Genomic DNA, 22,600 nt, shown 5'->3' on the forward strand with positions numbered 1-22,600 from the left:
GTCCGCAAAACTTTTACATAAACAAAAAGTGGCCTAAATAGAAAGAAGACTGGCTTCTAAGTTCTAACTATTTACAATAATCACAAATAAGACATCAATTGGCTTGATATAAGACAAACATAATACAAATGATTTTATGTATTGAAAAAAAGGACATAATACAATTGATTATTACAATAATCACTTAACAATCATCAATTGGCTTGATATAAGGCATAAAACAAATGATTGTGTAAGAAAAAGAAGACATCACAAAGAAGAAAGGGAAACAATTGTTTCCATTCAGTTACATCACTATTTGAAAGCTTATAAATTATCACAATAATCACTACATAACAAATCAAAAGGGGAAAATATAGCCCCACCTAGCCAAAATTGGATTCCCCCACATCTCTCCACCTAAACCTTTAAACTTTTAGTGTATAAGAAATCATTCGTTTCTATTTAATAAGCTGTGAACAATAGATAAAAGACGAACGAAAAAAATATATATTCCTAGAAAAGTCAAAAACTTTCTACTTCTGACTCTACAGTTATGGCTAACACAATCAAAGATCAATAAATAGTTCAAAAGTAATCTGAGGTTGCATAAGCCATAAACAATCAAGAAGCAGTGCAATTTTTTTTTTTTTTTTTGTCAATAGATGTAGTGCAATTTAACTACTGGCACAATCTAGAAGGTGAGGGTGACTTTGATTTATGTACCTGTGCCACAGTGGCTTATACCTGCCTATAGCTAACTTCAGCCATGGCTTCATGTTCCCATTGAAGTGGATAACTGCAGCGCTTTCAATTAGACGGTTGTCAATATTTAAGTCATAACCCAATCCTAAAACATGCCATCTTCTATCAAGTGGTTCTGTCAAACCATAGAAACTTAGAAGAGCTGGAGGAAGCATGCCAAGCTTCCAGAGTGTGCCATTGGCATTTTGCTCCAGCCAATAGTGATATCTTGCTGTCACATCTGCTTTCCTCCATGCAACCAAGTCAAAAATGTTCATGCCAAATGCCCATCCACATGCCTGTGGATCGAACTTTGAGCTTATAATTGAATTTGAGAAGTTTAGATACTTGTAGTACCGGTGAAACGCTTCAAGACAAGTTTCAACTGCACCATTCACATTTCCATGCAAATCCAGCGAGAAAAGTATGGTGAGGTCCTTCTGGACGACAACATCATCGTCAAGGAAAACAACCTTCTCAAGTTGTGGATAAATCTCAGGGATGTAAAACCGAAGATGATTAAGTACAGACAAATACTTGGGGTTCCGAACTTTTGATTCGATATTCACATCTTGATAAGCTCCAAAATAGAAGGCTTGAGATTCTGGATTGTGTAGCTGTTTGATAATCGGAGAATAATTTTCATTCAACCAATGAAAGTCCTCAAAATTCTGCACCTCTATGATGGCCCCTTTAAAGTCATTACTAAGGAACCATGCTTGCATTGCTCCATAATTGACACCATTGGTGACAATGTGAAAGATCAATTGTTTTGGGTGGTCTGCATTGACAACTGTAGAGTTAACAACAACTGATGTTGCAAGCACATTATCTGAAAAAATGCAGAAATGATATAAACTGTTGTCCTTGAGACGAGAAGTTTTCCACTCGTTTGAGAGTTTTTGCAGGGACAATGTCCTTAGCCAATCGGTCATAAGTTTCACATTTAGGCAATGAAGACTCTTTGGCAGTGCTTCGGCTGATATTTGAGCAAACACTGTGCTTTGAACTGTTACAACATTAGCACGTTCTTCGAGAGCTTGAATGTGCGACTTCATTGTTACTATAGTGGTAGCAATGTCATAATGGACATCTTGTGCCTTGAAAATCAGGGAAGAGAGGCTTTTAATAATTGGCTCAGCTTCGTCCAAGGTAATGGGCTCCCCAGTCATGGCAGCTTTTGAAAGCAAAAGCTGGCAAATTCTAATCTTTGAACTAAGCTGCCAGGCAAAATGATGATTATTGTGTGCTTTGGCAATGACCACATATGCCTTGGCCAGAACCATTTGCTCTGCTATCTGTCGTGAAAAGGAAGTTGCACTTAAAATTTCATTGGAAAAATTCATACTCTCTTTTGCAAGTTCACCTCTGGCATTCCTCTCCTGCAATGATTAGTCACTTACTCTGTAAGAGTTTCACAGAAATGCAAAATTAGTGTAGCAATAGCACTTGATATTACATTGCTCTGGTTGCCTTACACAAATGAATATATTTAATACCTCATTTTTATGCTTCAAATGACCACTTACTATACTTCTCTTTTTATGTCGCACAAAAACTTGAGTGTGCACCTCATTTTTTGGGCGATTTATATGTATAGAAGCATATTTGTATAATTTCATGTTTGTGAATAAACTTTCTCAAATTATGTCATGGTTTCTATCATTTCTTCCATAGTAGTCAATCTCGTGGGATTTCAGTAGGATCTTGGCATCCCATCCCATCCCAGCATGCATTTGAGAGGAGACCAGATGAGATCTCGGTTCTTTCATCCCCAACTGTCCCAGCCAGGATTCCGGCGACCAGCCTTTATCCGCAAATCCCACTGGGATCTTATGCGGGTGCTAAAACCTGATTTTGCTCACTATAACTTCTGTGATGGTTTCAAAGGGGGTATATAGATAATTTCACTGCCCTTCTATGCTGATGATTGATTAGTGACAACTTAAATTAAGGCTTATGACTTTTGAGTTTATTTAGTATGGATTTTTGAACTATTATGAAATATAAACTTAAGACTTTGGATTATGAGTTACGATGCTTAATACATGGTTTATTTTGATTTCCTGTTCTTCTTTAATTTTTTAAAATACAATATGCATGTTATATCAGAGAATTTCCCTCTATCTTTGCTCAAATCCCAGCCATCCCATGTCGGGATCCCACAATTCCAGTTTTGGGGACGTCAGGGATGCGACGAGATCTGGGATTGACTACTATGATTTCTTCAATTCTGGATGACTGAAAAGAAATGAGCCACAGAACAGCCCTGACACTGATGTAATAACCAAATACTTCAAACACAATGTTCAGGCAAATTTCTAAGCAACATAACTATATGTCTAGAAGCGAGTCAAATCAGCTTCCTTGTTTTAATTTTTTGGTGGCAACAAGGAAGAAACTGGTGAAATAACCAAATATATGATAGATTGATACTCAAAATTATGGCTAAATTGTATATCAGATTGGCAGTTCCTATAACAGTTTTTTTGCAGAATGGCAATGTGCAAGAAAACAATGAACAGACAGCAATAAATCATTGAATGATTTCTAGCATAAAACCAACTTAAAATAACTACACACCCGTATTTCTATAGGAGGAAATGAAAATTTGTTGGCGTAGTAAAAATTATAAATTAACTAGTTATTTAAGAGGGGGAAAAAACACTAGTAGTGGATCATAACTAGCACATGATTCTCCAGATTCAGTTAATGCTGAATTACAGCTCACAGAAAGTTAAAAAACTACGGAACATAATTCTTGTATTGCCCAAAAGATCGAAAAAGAAAAAGTAAACCACTAAAAAAAAACTGTGATCTCGAGCAATGCTACCCTAAACAAGGAGCAATGTAACATTCGAGATTCATCATTCAATATTACACTTAAGATCCACATTGAGCAACTTTCTAAGAAGAGCTACTACATCTTCTAAATAAAAAACACAGAAAGAACTTAGTCAAATAGTCACAGATAAACTGCCAATTAAACTGTTTCAAAAGATTTATCTTTTGATTCGCATCTACCTACAGAAACATACATTCCTCTTGCATCAATTTATCAAACGAAAGTATAAAGTCAAAGATGAACTACTATTCATAATTTGACACAGTTAATAATAATAATAATAAAACAAAACAAGAATAAACGATTAGGATTAAGAAAAATTGAGAATGAAACAAATTCCAAAACAATTAGGTATCCCAAAAAAAAACAAAATAATGAACTTCCACCGATCAAACAACAAATCCAATAAGAAAAATAACAATCATAACAGTTAAAAACTAGAGAGAGTGAGTTAGTTAGTTAGTTGTTACCGTTAGCGGAAGCTGAAACTGATCTTGGCGATGATTGTGCTGCACTACGAACAAAAGCAAAGCCGCAAGAGAGAAGGCGGCGAGGAGAAACCAGATCCAATAAGAAAACCTCCGCCGAACACGGCGCCGGAACTCGGCGGCAGCTCGGCGGCGCATATTCCTCCGCCGCCCAAAGCTCAGCAGTCAGCACCAAATCAAGAAGAAGAGAGAAGCATCTCCCCCGATTAGATCAAAATGAAAGGAGTCGTTATTTCTCTGAAAAGGTTTGTGGGTTTTTAATTCATGCAAATGGAAAACGCAAGTTTAGTTGGAAGAATGAGAAACAGCAGCAACAACAGCACTCATGTGTGTGTTTTTCAGTCAGCGTCAAAATTTGGACAATACTTATTGCGGAATCATTTAAAAAAAAAAAAAAAGATGTTTTTAAGTTTTTTCTATAAAATATCTATTTTTGATTTAGGATTTCATATTTATTTTTTTATTTTGATATTGTAAAATTTAAAATTTATCTTAGTTTTGGGTTTAGTTTTGATACTTGACAATGTAAAATGTTTTAGATCATAAGATTATATATTTAGTATATTTAAAAATTTATTATTTTTAGTGAGATGACAATATAAATTAGTTATTTGTGTAAAGTTTTTTACATTAAAGTTTATGAAAATTTATCTATTTTAATTTATACTATTAGTTGTTTTCATCAATTATTGTTATAATAAAGTTGAAATGTTGATATAACAAGATGTGATAAAATGTGATAAAAGACACATGTTTTATAAAGACTACAAATTTATTTAAATTTTTTTAATCATATTTTGGATTTACATTATTTAATTATTAAGCTATAATTTTCCTTATTTATTATGTTTTATAAAATATCATCAATAATAATAATAATAATAATAATAATAATAATAATAAAGGTTTAGTTAATATATATTTTAAGACACACATTAAAATTATAAATTACTTTTTATAAAAACTGTAATAAAATTTTAGTTTTTAATATATTTATTATGTATTTGTTAAAGTCAAAAAAATAAAAAAATATATTAATAGTAATCTTAACATATACTTTAGTTAAACTCTAATAATAATAATAATAATAATAATAATTCTGGGAAATTAATTTTTTAAGAACTAAAATCAATCAACAAAATGGTAAATTAGCAAATCTAAGATAGATAAAAAAAAATAAAAAATATTAACTAATCATTAAAAGGAAAAAGAAAATGATTCTAAACTTTTTTCCTAACAGTAAATAATAATAGTGTTGTGGCCGACAAATGAAGTAAGAGTGAGAACACAATTGAGAGACACCATACATATATATAGGGGTGTGGGGTGGGTCTGTGGGAACTTGGGGAAGGTAACACCATACTTCATTGCTTCTCTTTTTCAGTTTTCTTTTCAAAACAAAACTTAAGCAAAGATTCTTATATGCTTCTGTACACCAAGTTGATTCACCTTTTTAACTATTAAGTTAAGGGTTTTTTACTTAAATAAATTAAATGCATTTCAAAATTACTCAATTCCCCTGAATCAGATTCTGCAACGTGATTATCCTTTTTGTATTATTATATAAATCGTCCCAGGGTGCAAAGGATTATATTAAACGTAAATCATCTCACCCTAGGACGATTAATGAATGAATTTGTGATGCAAAATAAGAGTAAATCGTGGCAGGGCTTCTTGGGTTAGTAGTTGAGCATAAATCGTCCCAGGGTAGTAGGTTTTACTAGTTAATGGGCTAAACCAAACTGGACTGGCACGATTTACTTGTTTTTTCAGACCCTCAGGACCCTGGGACGATTTATGTGTTACTCTGTAACACTCAAAGGGGTGGGACGATTTATGGCCAAGTGATAACCCTAAGGACTCAAGCACGATTTATGCAGCCAGAAACTCTATAAATAAACGAGTTTCAAACAGACGAGCCACACAAAACATATGTTGAGGTTGTGAGAGATGGCAGAGAGTATTTTCTTGTTAGTGCATCACCGGGGAAAAATAGATGAAAACACAAGTGAGGGTGTAACTTTTTCTAGCAAAAAGCAGATAGGAGTGTTTATTACTCCGTCGACGACGTTGATGGATCTGCATAGTAGTATATTAGAGAAGGCTGAAAATTGTGGCAAGAAGCGCGTGAAGCAATTATTTTTTCGTATTCCGATATCGTTGAAGCCAGGTTATGTTAAGTTTGGGAAGTACGCGATGTTGGGTGATGACGACATGCGAGTTATATTTCATAGTCAATCAAAATTTCCCGACTTAGGCGCGCTGGAGTTGTTTGTCAGAATGGTTGACGTGGAGGGCAGTAGCGGGGGGACTGCTCCGAATCTGCCCACTGGCATCATAGAAGGAACTTCCACCGCCGTTCCAACAAGGCAACCGGCGACTCCACTTGTTTTGTCCCCATCTTTTGCTGCTGATTTGCCTGTCTCGGGTGATGACTTGGGTGATGGGTGTAGCTTCGGCCAGCTTGCAGCTGCGATGGGAGCTGATCCTGTAGTGGACGGTGCACCCGCATTCATGGAGGTAAGAGAGAGAGATCCGTTTGTGGAGGCTATAGGTGATGATGGGTCAGATTCGGAGCCACCAATTATTGGTGACGAGAGCGACGCTGACGATGACACCGCAGTTGCCGTGGGAGCTCAAACCCATGGTAGCAGTGGAACGCAGCAGTACCCTCGACACTTTACCACATTGAACCTTGAAGCAATGAACCCGGCCGCAAACTTAGATCAGCATCACCCGGTGATTCACGGAGAAAGGCCTAGCGTGATTGGCACGGACGAGTTTGAGGTTGGGCAAAGGTTTGAAACAAAAGAGGAAGCTGTACTGACAATAAAGAGTTATAATATTCGGCGGGGAGTCGAGTATAAAGTGTTTGAGTCCGACCAGTTGAAGTATCATGGGAAGTGTGTCCAGTTCGGGAATGGTTGTAATTGGCTGATCCGTGTCACTATGAGACAGAGAAAAGGCTACTGGGAAGTTAGAAAGTACAATGGACCACACACGTGTCTAGCAACGGAGATATCAATGGATCACAGGCAGCTCGATTACCATGTCATATGTGCCTCGATTTTATCATTGGTGATGGCTGATGCATCGGTGTCGGTTAAGGTGTTACAGAATGCGGTGTCATCGAAGTTTGGGTTCAAGCCAAGCTACAGGAAGGTTTGGATGGGCAAGCAGAAGGCAATTGCGCAGATATATGGAGATTGGGAGGAGTCTTATAACCACATACCACGGTGGATCATGGGGGTTCAGTTGTATATGCCAGGTACGATTGCGCTTTTGCGTACTTCGCCAGTGAGGATAGGTAATACCGTTGATGCGTCAACGGTTTTCTTTCATCGACTATTTTGGACGTTTCCTCCATGCATTGAGGCATTTAAGTATTGCAAGCCACTTATATCCATTGATGGGACCCATTTGTATGGGAAGTATGGCGGCACTCTGCTAATGGCTATTGCCCAAGATGGAAACTCGAACATTCTTCCAGTGGCTTTCGGGTTAGTTGAAGGCGAAAACACGGATTCATGGAAGTTTTTCCTCACTAATCTCCGCCAGCATGTCACCCCTCAGCCCGGCATTTTAGTCATCTCTGATCGGCACAATGCCATCAAGGCTGCCTTGCTGGCAGAGGACGGTGGATGGCTCCCACCGTCGGCATACCGGGCATTTTGTGTGCGACACATCGCGTCTAACTTCGCACTGTCATACAAGTCTAAGGAAGCCCGGAGGATTCTAGTGAATGCCGCATACGCAAAGACTGAGGAGGATCACCGGTATTACATGGATATTTTGAGGAAGGAAGATCCTGCGATGGTTGCATGGTGCGACAGGATTGGGTTGGAGTTGTGGACCCAATATCGGGATGGTGGTCGTCGATATGGTCATATGACGACAAACATCTCTGAGTGTATCAATGCCGTGTTTAAAGGCACACGCAACCTCCCGGTGGGTTCATTAGTTAAGTCAACATATGGGCGGTTGGCCGAACTCTTTGTGAGGAAAGGAAAGGAGGCCGAGTCTCAAGTCGGAGCAAATCAAGAATTCTGTCAGACCCTTGTGAAGGCGATCGAGAGGAATCTACAAGCCTCAAGGAATATGCGGGTGGATCTATATGACAGGGGAAACTCCGAGTTTGTCGTTGAGGAACTTGCGCCGACCGCGGGTAGGATTGCAATGAGTGTGTGTCGGGTGTCTCTATCCGCCCGCACATGCGACTGTGGGAACTTTCAAACACTCCACTATCCGTGTCGTCATGTGCTTGCCGCATGCTCATTTTGCAGACTGGATTGGAGGACATACGTTGATGATGTATACCGCATGAAGACCGTGTTCAATGTTTACAAGATGGGTTTCTCTCCGCCTATCCACGATGATCTCTTACCCGTGTATGAGGGACCTCGTGTCATCCCCGATCCTGGCATGATGCGGGCTGCAGTTGGAAGACCTCGGAGCACTAGGATAAGGAATAGTATGGATGAGGCGGATCCAGATAGACCCAAGAGATGCGGACTGTGCAGGACCCCTGGTCATACCAGAAGAAACTGTCCACAGCGCCCGGGGGCTTCTGGATCGCACGAAGGTAGCAATGCGTAGGCACGGTTGGCTTAGGAATGTTTACTATACCTCATGCCTCTTTATAGTTTGTTGTCTATTTTTTAAGTTCACATTCGTGGTAAACCTTTGTTAACGTGATATATATGTATTTCAATTCGGTTGTTTTTAATTTGCGTTGACTTTGCTTTTTGTTTGGACTTATACTTATTTTCTATTACCTCATGCTAGTGATACGCGAACTTTATATATACGAATTGAAGGAACATAAACATATACCGAATGGAAAGATACAAAACCATAAAGTAGCATAAACATGTACCAAGCACAAACATGTCCCCAAACGTAAAGATAAATAACAATGAACAAGCATCAACATAGACGAAATAAAAATAACAACTCTAAAAACAACAAAACTCCAATAACTAACACATGTGTGAACCAGTGCCATACTTTGCCGGCTTGATCACGCGCTTCCTCCGCTGTGTGACTGGGACAAATGCATCCGGGGGCCTGCTATCAGCGGCATCTGCAGGCTCCGGCTCAACAGGCGGTGGGTGTTGTCTCAGACCCCCAATGGCGGATGCCGGAGTGCCTCCCAAGGCAAATTCGCCTCCGTGATAACCAGTCGGCACCTCATTCAAGTCGACGTTGAGGTCCACGGTAACACCATCAAACTGTGGCCTGTAATCACCAGCTGCGCTCCCAAACTGGGCAAAATCTGCAAAGAACTCTGAACCAGCACCAAATACCTGCTCCATCTGGTTCGGGCTGCCGAAGTCGGAGAACAGCGTGGCCGCATCGGCCTGGACACCCCCACTCCCACCCTCAGTAGTACAATGGAATAAAGTGCCCTCAACCCCTACAACACCTGCATCAACTTGATGCCCAGTAACATGCCCTCCGGAGGTACTACCACCTCCCCGTGCTGACCCACCTCCTCCTCCACTGTCTCCTCCCCCACTGCCACCACCCCAACCCCAAACAGCTCCGCTAGCACCCCCACCACCACCGCCACCCAACCCAGATCCACTCGCACCCCCCTCCCCAACCAGAACCCCCACCACCTCCTCCTCCCCAACCATCTCGACCACCCCAACCCCAACCAGACCCGCCCCCACCATGCCCCCAACCCCCTCGACGACCCTGCTGGCCGGTCCCAGCATCATCTCCCCCCTCATCGCCATCATCACCTCCACCCCCGCCACCATCATCGTGGTGCTCTAGATCATCATCTATCCCAATAGCATCCTCGTGTCTTGCCCCAATAGGCTGACTGTATCGAGTCCCCACACACGCACGGGTCACTCTCCGCCTATTGTCAGGCACATTTGGACCTTGCTGCCTAGCAGGTGCAGCAACATGACCCCGAACTGGAGCATCTACGGGAACTCCACCCGCCCGTGGATCCATCAGTAGACGGTCATGTGAAAGGAACCTACGTGCAACACGGAACCACCAGTCAAGATATTCAGCAGAGGGACGTGGATCTGGAACTAACTGAAAGGAAAGCACGCTCTGACGTCTGTCATCCCAATACTGATGCCATGTGGCGAAGACGTCAGGAAACCACCTAGTGGGTCCTCTACCATCCTTCGATAACAAGAAGTCGATGTTGATGGCTGGCTCCGGGATGTGCTGAACTCCCCCGAGCTGAGATAAAACCCTATCAACTTGATGCCACTCTATTGACGTAAAGTAAATTAACGCAGTTGTCGACTTCCATAAAAGCGTGTGGTCAGGTCGGAGTATGTCAGGATGGACTACTTGGATCACCTCAAGACTACTGTAGGGCATCCAGATGAACTGCAACATGGAAATCAGTCAACATTACCAACCGAGTATATGAAAACAGAAGTACAGAAAATAGCATTATATACATTCAAACTTACATCATCGCCAGTCAACCTATCTAATCTGTGTCGGGTAGCAATCACACGGGGACCCTTCTCATCCGACGAAGGAAGAAACCGACCCCACCTGTATCGTTACAACATCCCCATAAGTGAGCTTATAAAATACGATACAAACATGTGCATGACAATGATTAGGGTTCAAAATGATATACCTCGCAGCAAGCGGCCAGAGAATAGCATCAAACCCTCTAGGCCTGAATGCCGGGAAACGCCAAAATATCCAGGACTGTAGTAGTGACAGCGGTCCAGCGAGGTTCTTTACATTCCGATTCGCAACCCTACAGAGACACCTGTACAACCAAGACAAGGTGGCCGAAGCCCAGCTGTACTTCCCGAGCCCATCGAGGTCTGCAACATACGGGAGCCACCGTAAGTGTACCCTGGCACCAGACTTATCCGTGAACAGCGCGGTGGACAACAACATCATGATGTAACCCCGTGCATAGATCTGTACCGTCTCCTCTGACGCATGAGCGGGCAGAACTCTAAACTTGTTCTGGAACCAAGAAAAAGAAACTGTGAAGTCATCGATGCAGTCCTCCGGTGGGAGTTCACCAAATAGCTCTCCAAACCACACCCATGCAGGCTTGCCACCCTCCATCAACTGCTCGAAGTCACTGAGGCACCCACTCACTGCATGACCGTCAATTGGAAGGCCAAACTGGTATGCCACATCTTGTAGTGTTACGGTACACTCCCCAAATGGCATGTGGAAGGTATGTGTTTCGGGACGCCATCTCTCCACAAAAGCACTGATCAGTGGCTCATCAAGCTTGAACCAGTAATCATTCAACCGAGCAACATGTAATAGGTTCGCACGATCTAAGTACGGGAGTATACGATCATGCAGTATCATCTTCTGTTGCCGATGCACGCTCCTAACGCACCGTGTAGGCTGAAAATACGCAAGAATAACCACATCATTATTTCGGGTACTTATACACACACACATAGAAAATAACTTATGCCATGACAGATATCCAACTCACAGATGCCATCAAAATGGATATGTTCATAATAACATCTCATGTTCAAATCGACATTACCAATACAATGTAAGAACCATAAAATTCACAACCGAACCGATCATTTCAACGGGTTAACGGTTCAACCGGAAATTCACCGGTTGAACAGATTGACCTCGTCCTATATATTTAAAAAATAAAACATATTAATAATTTTCAAAACTTAAATTTAAATACATATTTTCACCATTAATATCTCTACAACTTTTTTAAAAAAATTTTGAAACTCAGGCGGTTCGGTCGACCCGGTCTTACTAACTGATATCAGTTTAAACCATTTCATTCCGGGTTTGACCACACCGAACCGGTTCGTTCCCTCATCCGGTCATATCATCAGACTGGCCCGGTGCAGGATCTCATTGGCCGGTTTAACCCTCCGACCGCTTCGTTCCGGTCCGGTTCGAACCGGTCCAGTTCGTTCTGGTCCGGTTCGTTCCGGTCCGGTTCAGTCCGGTTCGAGCCGGTCCGAACTCCATAGTAAAATCAGCAAATTCCATGGGATTCTACCGTCAGAACCATCACCCTATGATGAGTGAATTCCATGATCTTTTAAGACCACTGATTTCTAACATCTTATACTAAACCAAAAACTAACTAAATCACTATACATGATATCCGGCAACGTCTTAATAAAAAAATATTCTAAGATGCATATTCACCCTATACAATATCATCCAACATACTAATATCATCCAAAATTTAAAACCATTACAAAATTTATAAGATTACCTCTTGATCGATAAATCCGGCAACATGCGCAACGCCGTTCAGGCGGTACATATCTCCTTGGTTCGCGGCCATTACCACCGCCGGAGAGATCCCCCAACTCCTCCTACCGACCACCTGCGGCCCGCTGCCACCACCCCCGGTGCCACTCAGACGCCTCTGCCCACCACCAGTTGCACCTCCGCCACCGGCTGGTCCCACACCCAAAACCACTTCTCCACCCAAACTCTCTCCGGTCAACAATGGTGGCTCCAATACCTCCCTCAACCCTTTACGCCGCAGCAACAACAAAGATGACTCGTGGTTGAGTCCTTAGGGTTATCACTTGGCCATAAATCGTCCCACCCCTTTGAGTGTTACAGAGTAACACATAAATCGTCCCAGGGTCCTGAGGGTCTGAAAAAACAAGTAAATCGTGCCAACCCAGTTTGGTTTAGCCCATTAACTCGTAAAACCTACTACCCTGGGACGATTTATGCTCAACTACTAACCCAAGAAGCCCTGCCACGATTTACTCTTATTTTGCATCACAAATTCATTCATTAATCGTCCTAGGGTGAGATGATTTACGTTTAATATAATCCTTTGCACCCTGGGACGATTTATATAATAATACAAAAAGGACAATCACGTTGCAGAATCTGATTCAGGGGAATTGGGTAATTTTGAAATGCATTTAATTTATTTAAGTAAAAAACCACGTGGAGTTAAATCGCACAAATAAAATAATTTCAGTTTAAAATTACAATAATGTTTTATATTTATGTAAAAAATGTATTCAAGTTATCCAAGTAATATTGACTAGACGCGCTCCTCTCCTTCCCTCACTCGTTTGTCATACACGCACCACATATAACGTATTGTAATCTAAAGCTTTACTCAACGTAAATCTTCTGCTGCAACGTAAACCTTATTCTCTGCTCGTGTTTTCTTCTTCTTCTTCTTCTTCTTTTTCTCTGCTCGCGTTCTTCCTTATTGATTTGCATTGCCTTCGTCGTTCTCCTTTGGTCGCGTTCATCTTTTCGTTTTCTTCTTTCGATCTGGTTACGTTGCATTATCTTCTCCTATTCTTCTTCGTTTTCTTCTTCGATCTGCACTTCTGAATCGAAACCATGAATGACTCAACTTCAAATCAGTTGAATGAGAGCGATTTGGATTATTCTTCTGAAACGAATCAAACTGACGAAGTTTTAATTATTCAATTTTGAATCGAATTGAATAGAATGCAATTGCTAATTTGAATTGAATTGAATGGACGGAGGTGTACTGAATTGAATTGAATTGAATTGAATTGATAATCTGTAAATTGTAGGCAGAGCTATTTGAAGTTGATTTTATATAACCATGAGTACTGTGTTCAGTTCATTATGCAGAAAGTTGTTTGAATTTGATTTTATATAATGGATTATGTTTCGTTCACTTAGTACTATACAATTGTTTTACCGTGAGTACGTGTTCAGTTCATTATGCAGAAAGATGTTCGAATTTGAATTTATATAATGGATAATGTTCCATTCATTTAGTACTATACAATTGTTTCACCATAATAACATCTTCGGTTCATTTCTATTCAGCACAATTCAAAACTCTTCCTCTTCACCTTCTACTGCTTCACCAGAGAGAGAAGGAGGAAAAGAAAAAAAATTACAGCAGCAACAACAACAAAAGAATGACGATAAGGAGAAAACACGTGAAGAAGAAGGAACGCAAAAAGGAAGGAGGAGAAGGAGGAGGAGGAAGAGGAGGAACGCGAAGAAGAAGAAGACGCTCCGTGCGTAAACGAGCGTGAGAAGAAGAAGAAGAACGCGGGAGAAGAAGAAAAAGAAGAAGAAGCGTGGGGGAGAAGAAGAAAAAGAAGAATAAGCGTTGGGCAAGAGCGGTTTCGTGTGTGTTGGGCGCGTATATTTCACATTTCATTTAATGGTATTGGGTTTTTTTTGTGTTGGGCCAACTTTGATGAACTTGGATATAAAATTACATGGATGTGTAGCATGACTGTTAAAATTATACATATGTTTCAAACTAGAAGTAATTACACACTTTATTTTAAATACTTCTATATAAATCGAATCAAATTGATTCGATTTATACTATTTAAATATAAATCGAATTAAGTTAATTTGATTTGTCATGTATATATTGTATTAGTAGTAAATCGAATTCGTCTTATTTACTACTTGTGTAGCACATACATAGTAAATCGAATAAACTTAATTCGATTTACGACTAGTGCAGCACATACATGACAAATCGAATCGATTTATATATAAATAGTATAAATTGGATCAATTTGATTTGATTTATATAAAGGTACTCAACATATGACATGTAATCAATTCTAATTTACAACATCTGTATGATTTTGAACTAGAATTATTTTATTTGTATGATTTATTCTTAATGTTGGATCTAATTAGTTTAATTTATTTTTTACCATTTTTTATTGTAAAATCGATGACGAGAGATAAACTAATATAATATATATATATATATATATATATATATATATATATATATATATATATATATTAAAACAAATAAATGAGAAATAAGTAAAAGAACGGTAAATATAAAATATTACATTTGTGTTGCCTAAACAAAACGAAAGAAAGAACCAGTGGCTGAGACGCTGAGTCATAATACATAAAAATTATACTAAATGTACTTTCATTATTTTAGAAATTCTTGAAAGATTAGTCTCTTTGTAAAGGATTAATTTGTTTTGCAATAATAATTTTAAAAATTTAATTATCCAAAAATTTATTAGAATTATTTAATATGTAGAATAAACTACTAAAATGGTATCTGAAAATTCATATCGCTAATAAAAAGAATCTCAAAAAATGCTAACGACAAATAAGCTTCTAAAAGTTTTAATAAAAATGTGACAAAAAAAATTAAATATTAAATATATATTTTAAAAAATAATTTTATAAATCAAATTTTGATAAAAAATTTTGCAATCATTATTAAAAAAAGATATTTTCATCTTTAAAAATTAATAATTTTTTGTCCAGTGAATTTTTCAAATGATGCACAATAAATATTATTATGCAACATTTGAAAAATGAAGTGAACCTCGCCTATAAATAGTGCAAGAGTTTCGTTAATTTTTCATATCAATAAGTGAGAGTTAGAAGCAGTTGATAAATAAACTGCTAACAGATAAATGATCTCTGAGAAAAAATAGTATATGAGTAATTTCCAATAGTTTTGGGTATGATTTTATACACTGAGAATATTTTTAGGTATCATCTCTATTATTCTTTAATAATATAAATTTGGATATGAAGGAGTTCTCACTAGAAAATGTTATAGGTACCTTTTGATTGTGTAAGAGTGTAAAAAGAATACCGTGTAATTATCCCGAGTATAGTAAAAATTTTTGTCGGAATTTGGCTCGTGATTTTTATCCGATTTTAGAGTTTTCACGTTAAATATTAGTGCAAGTTACTATTCATGCAATAATATTTGTATAATATTACTCACGTAGATTGTCCAATACTATTTACCGAGACATATATATACTGTTGAGTATACGATTGTTGGTATTATACTGTTTATATACACAGTACTGTTGATCTATACCGTTATTATTTATTTGTACTGTTATTATTTATTTGTTAGAAATAAGTAGTATGACTATATGATTACAATTCAATTTATCATATGTCAAATAATTTGTTATTGTTATTATATTAAAGGGTTAATATAATAATGTCCTTGATTAAATTTTGAAATTTATTATTGTGATAGTGATCATAATATTGAGAGATAAATCTTTTATAATTTAATCTAAATTGTTCTTAATTAGTCATATAGGATTGTGAAAAAGACATTAATAATTCAAAAAGATAATATATATATATATATATATATATATATATATATATATATATATATATATATATATATATATTTGAACTGACTCACTTTGAGAATTTCTAATGATTATAATTACCGGATAGTTGTCAATAGGATATTTTTAAGATGAACATAGTAATAGAGTTTCCTTTGATCTGTGACTGTCATAGTAATTTACAATGTATTTATTATACTTTGATTTCAAACACCTAATACCCTAGGGTGCTGATTAAATGGATATTGAGTATGATTTAAATATTTGTAGAATTAATGATTAGTCAATAAAGTCCGTCAACTCTCGGTAAAGAGTTTGAACTCTATGATTATAATGACTGAGACGAGTAAAATCTTGCCAAGAGGAATTAAATGAATGAAGAAATAAGTTTCTTAGGTCATTTAGAGTTCATTATAATAATAGTAACAAGTTAGAGTTTGACAATTAAACCATACTCTAAGGGTTAACCAAGAGTTAGAAAGATGGAGGAAAATATACTTTGTTCTTCTCGTATTTTTAGTAAAAATATATTACTTCATACTATCGGGTCGTTAAGGAGTGTTGTTAGACGCCAATCTTGATTAGTAAATCTAGTATGACTAATTTACTACCTGCTTAGTATTGAACCTATAGTGTTACACACTAATGAGTGTTCTAATCTTTGTTGTTGAATTATTTAATTATTATTTTTTATTTGATGAAATAAATAATTATGTGAACTCAAATAGAATATTATTATATTCTTTGCATGCACTAAAAATAAAATAATAATAATGAAAATCAAGAATAATTAGTTATTCTATTTTTAAATTTGAATTATAAGTTTGGATAAAATCTTAACTAATTCTGTTTCAAATTGAATTATGATATGATATGATTCATAAGATTTCAATTTGAAATAAGATAAGATTCAAATTTGAAATCAATAATAAATCTCATACTATATATATGTATGATAAGAGTAAAGGTGATACACTAACCAACACAAGAGTTTTATTCCTTTACATCTACACACACATATGTATGTGAGTCTAATTCTTGGGGAAGAATTTTATGGTGTGCAAAGAGTTACAAAAAAAGCTTCTCAATTTAGATCAGATATCCATTAGTCAAATAGTTGACAGTAAAAATTGATCTCAGTGTGGATATGCATAGCACCTTCGTATCATCGAAAGAGAAAAGTGATTTTTACTAGTGTACTCAGGTATTTGAATCTGATCTATGTTACTAGAATAAATTTTAAGCACAAAATATATCTTTAGAATTACTTTCTTTTTCATGATAGATTGAATTGTGGTCATGCTACTTATTCCTAACATTACTAATACAGTTTTGTTCGTATTTTTCTATTGTGATGTGGCATTTGACAAAATTCTATTATGTTAAGTAAATTTTTGTGCCTATTGTCTTATTTAGACATCTCCTAATTGATACTAAGAATCAACCCTTGAGCCCAATAAGTGATATTAGAGCACGTTGAGCTTAGGATTGTACTGTATAAATTATGAAGGACAACAATATAATGATCGGTACCATGATCAAATTGACAATATCAAATTACTCTATTTGAAAGCCGAAAATGGAAGATTTACTTTACTACGAGAATTTGTATGATCCTCTAGAAAAAGAAGATATAAAGCCTAAAGGCGTGAATGAGGACACTTGAAAAAAGTTGCACCGAAAGATTATTGAATTGATAAGGTAATGGATGGATATTAGTGTATTCCACCATATGGCCACAGAGACTAATGCTTGTACTCTGTGAAAGAATTTGAAGAATCTTTGTGAAAGAAAAACTACATAAATTAAAGCTTTCTCAATCAGAAAGCTGGTGAATCTCAAATACAGAGATGGAAGATCTGTTGCAGAGCACTTAAGTCATTTCTAAGATCTGGTAAATCAGTTGAGTGCCATGAAAATAATGTTTGATGATGAATTACAAGTATTATTACTTCTGAGTTTTTTTATTGATAGCTGAGAGACCTTAGTAGTGTCACTAAGTAATTCTACTTCGATTGAAAAATTGCCTTTAGTCACAAGTCAAAGATAGTATGTTCAATGAAGAAGTCAGAAGACGAGATGCTGGAGCTGAGAATTTCCATACCCTTGTTATAGAAAATAGGGGGAGAAGTCAAAGTAAAGAGAAATCTAGAAAGTCAAAAGATAGATAACAATCCTATGTGAGAAAAAGTTAAGATGTTACCATTATAACGAAGAATGGCATATATCATAAGAAATTGTAGAGGTAAAGGTATAGAGGCAAAAAAGATCGGAGTTAGAATGGGGCTAACAATGGAAGCACCACAGCCCTCATGACAGAAGGGGCTATGGAGATGCTTACTTTCATTGAAGGCGAAGAGTGCAATGTTGTAGACTCATTAACAGAATGAGTTGTTGACATAGGAGCATCTCTTCATGCAACTCTTTACAAGGAACCCTTTACTTCGTATAATGCTGGAAATTTTGGTAAAGTAAAAATGGGCAATCATAGTATTGCTGATAATGTAGGCGTTGGTGACATATTATTCGAGACTAATGTTGGATGTAGATTAACATTAAAGGATGTGCAACCTGTGTCATATATACACCTAAATCTAATCTCCATTTGTACTCTAAATCGAGCCGAATATCACAACCTTTTTGGAGAATGGCAGTAGAAGCTTACTAAAGGTTTGATGATTGTTGCTAGAGGTGCGTTTCGCAATACACTATCCATAACTCAAGTCAAGCAGATTGGAGGGTTGAATGCAGTCAAGGATGATGCTTCGCCAAATATGTGGCACAAAAGATTGGCTCACATGAGTGAAAAAGGATCACAGATTTTTGCAAAAAAATTCCTTATTCCTTATGCCAAAGACATCAAACTAGATCCTTGTGAGCATTGTTTGTTCAACAAGCATTATAGGTGACTTTTAGCAAAATATCCAAGCTGAAAAAAATATTTTGAAAATGGTTTACTTTGATATGTGTGGTCTTATGGAGGTGAAGAGTTCTTGTCATAGCAAATGCTTTTGTTGTTAATCAACGATGCTTCACAAAAAAGGATAAGTGTATTTTTTGAAGACGAAGGACCAGGAGTTTCATTACTTCAAAATGTAACACCCTAATTACCCTAAACCTTACCTCACGTCGTAAAGTAAAGGTTAATCAAAGGTTATGATAATTCTAAAGCTTGTACATAAATATATATAGAAAGAAATAATAATTCTAGAAGCCCAATAAAGAAATAAGCTCAAAAATAGAGTTTCAAAAGTGCCAAACGTTCACACGAAGCTACGCTAATCGAGGCACAAGATATAGGTACAGATATCAAGACATACATATAGATATATCAAAGTATAATAGTCATAAGGATCTAGCCGTCGCTCGCGGAGTTTAAGCTGGCTAGTTATATACAGACATACAGAGTTTTGAAAGTAAAATAGCTTATACAATATTTCTCTCAAAGTAAGCCTCTAAGGCATAGATAAATTCAAAAGTGAGAGATCTAGTCAAAATAAATCAAAAGACTTCAAAACATAGCAAGGATCCTCCACTCTGTCACCATCAAAGCAACTTACCAAGGTGGGTTACGACCTGCATCTGAAAATTAACAACATAGTATGGAATGAGAACCGGAGGTTCTCGGTATGGTAACAGTGCCCAGTGATGTAAGATATAAGACTCTTGGACGCCAGAGGCAATCCTAGAGCTTCATATCCATCATGAGATTCAGACTTAAAACATAAGTACATTTAAAACCATTACTTAAAACCATAGAGAGAAATAAGGGGATCTAACTTAGTGGATTTCTAATCTAAAAATTCTCTGCTGTCCCACAGCCTTCGCCTGCTTAACCGCTATGCGATCCCATCGCCACCACCTTCCAAACCTCCTCAATCCTAGTAGAAAACACAGATAATAACAATGTAAGTAAAGCACAAGTATTGCCCCCCCTCCCCCAACACACACACACACACACACACACACACACACATATATCAAGTAATTCAATAAGCATTTAGGCATGTTAAGAACTTAGGCAAACAATGCAAGTCGGCAAAGTAAACAGTCAGAAAGAATATGCACATGATGAATGCATGTCCTATTTGGCTGTGATATCATATTGTCGGTTCAACTGCCAACCCGATACATCTCTATGGAGATGTCGCCCTTCGGTCTCATAATGGGAACCCCCCCGAGATATCGTGCCCGAAACACAGTACAGCATATAGTGCATGCACACTCTAGTGATTCCGAAGGGATGCGAGTGGGATACTCTTGCCACGGACCTCACATCTCAACGCAAGCGGGACTAACCGCTGCCCTTACGCCGCTGCCGCGACCTCGACAAGCAGGATTAACCATCGTCCTTGCCAGGCGCATAGCGTCTCAACAATCTCATGTTAAAAATATTACATCAATGGTTTTAGAAATCATTTATTTCAGTACTCAATAGTTCACCATTTTCACAATTCGTACCATCAATCATCAATACAATGCATCGCCATCTCACTCAACCAAACTCGTCCTCAGTACTCCAGAAACCTAAGTCTCCGTTTTCTAAATTCATGTAAAATTCATCTAATTAAGTCACTAATTCTCTTTTATAGGTCCTTAAGCCTAACTTCAAAACATTACCCTTAAACTGCATCTTGGAGAAGTTTAGAAAGTTTGGAGAACCCTTAAAAGCAAAGGAAATCATTTTTCAGCAAAACAGGGGTCTCGCGTATGCAACCCCCTACTCGCGTACACGAGTGTCCCAACCCAAATGGGTTGCTTGCGTCGCGTGTTAAAGTTCGCGTATCCAAGGTTTCATTTTTGAATAGTTCGCGTACGCATGCAGTATCCACGTACGTGAGTCACCCAACCCGAATGGATTGGTTGCGTCGCGTGCACCATATCGCGTACGCAGCCCACACCAGACTTAGAAAATTTTTAATGTTGCAGAATTCAGTTTTTGGCACCAAACTTTAAATAGTCATAACTTTCTCTATAAAAATCTATTTTCTTCAAACCTTATATCAATTTAAAGCTCTCAAAGCAACCTTTAACTTAAAACAAATTTCATTCAATTTCAAATTTTGAGGCTCAAGTTATGATCTGTCAAAGTTTACCGAAAATTGGTTTTTGCCAAAAACAACAAGGTTCTCAACTTTCCAAAATTCACAACCAAAACCAATTCAAAAATCACACCAAATCCAATTCACATCAGATCTTATCATTTGTGTCACAATTCATCACTCATATTATATAATTCTCAACCTCAAATATCAATTTTATCACCCTAAAACTATTTCTCAACTAACAAACTCATCAATCAACATTCTATCACTACCAATCATAATAATCAACCTCATTCAACCTCAATTTCAATATTCAACATCATTGATCAACATCAATACCACAATTCATCAAAATAACCAAAATCATCAAATCATCATACATCATCATTCAATAAATTCAACAACCAATTCAATCAAAACCTATCCTATGGGTCACTAGCCTAAGTGTCCAGAAATATTATATATTACATAGAGAAAACTAAAATAGTACCTTGCCCGATTTTCAATATGCCAAAAACTAAATATTGAGTCCAAACAAGCTTCTAATCACCAACAAATCACCAACTCACATTCCAAGCTCCATGTCAACTCCAACAAGTGAAAAAACTTAACTAAAATCATATAGATTACCATAAATCAATACCTAGGATTTCTAATTGCAAAAATTCACAAGGTAAAGAGTTTCCTTACCTTTTTCTAATGGTATTTGGGGGCACAAACCACCAATAGCCCAACTTTAGAGACCACCTAATCAATCAAAACACAAAAATTCACTCACAACCAAAATTCAAAAATTTGAATTTCTTAGGGCAGAGAAAAGGAGATAAAATTTCAAAATATTACCAACAAAGGTTAGATAGAACTAATGGGCTTGGTGAGAATTTGGCGTAGCCGCTAACGGCACGCGAATCGGAGCACCGTAACTCAAAATATGATGGATTGAATGTGGATGTGAAGAGTAACTTTTCTCTCTTCTCTAACTTAGGTTGCAGCTGCTGTGTTGTGTTATTATGAAGCATTGTGAGGCTGAAATGGCCTCAGTTAAGGTTATATATATGTTGGGTTTGGGCCCAACTTGGGCCCGGTTCAACCCGTTAGCGTTTTTGGATTAGGCCAAACCTTTAGAATTAGTGCTCAATTTTTAATTCTAAATATTTTCCTAAGATTTTCTACTATTTTTAATTATTCTCGCACAGTACAAGACAGACTTAAGTCGGTATTGCCGGTTAATTTACCGGTTCGCGTTTTTGTGCGATTTTTTGCAAAAAATTATATTTTTCAACTTAAAAAAATCTACTGAGTGTAAAAATTATATTTAAATTTTTAAATTAATATTCTAAATTTTTGGATCCTATTTTGGAAAATTAATTTAATTAATTAAGCAGTTAATTAGTCGCGGTTCTTACACAAAAAGTTTCA

At 37.3% G+C, this 22,600-nt stretch overlaps 1 protein-coding gene across 1 annotated transcript; it reads right to left on the minus strand.

Annotated features, from left to right (window-relative positions):
• Nucleotides 1–109: 109 nt before the first annotated feature.
• On the minus strand, nt 110–4,435 carry LOC112783781 (hexosyltransferase GAUT11). Its single transcript, XM_025826848.3, has 2 exons — nt 4,039–4,435; nt 110–2,105 (listed from the first exon to the last, which is right to left on the minus strand). Exons 1-2 carry the CDS (start codon nt 4,192–4,194, stop codon nt 657–659), a joined length of 1,605 nt encoding a protein of 534 aa, XP_025682633.1. The 5' UTR covers nt 4,195–4,435; the 3' UTR covers nt 110–656.
• Between the last annotated feature and the right edge of the window lie 18,165 nt (nt 4,436–22,600).

This window comes from Arachis hypogaea, chromosome 20 (assembly GCF_003086295.3).
Source record: "Arachis hypogaea cultivar Tifrunner chromosome 20, arahy.Tifrunner.gnm2.J5K5, whole genome shotgun sequence".
NCBI classification, from domain to species: Eukaryota; Viridiplantae; Streptophyta; class Magnoliopsida; order Fabales; family Fabaceae; genus Arachis; species Arachis hypogaea.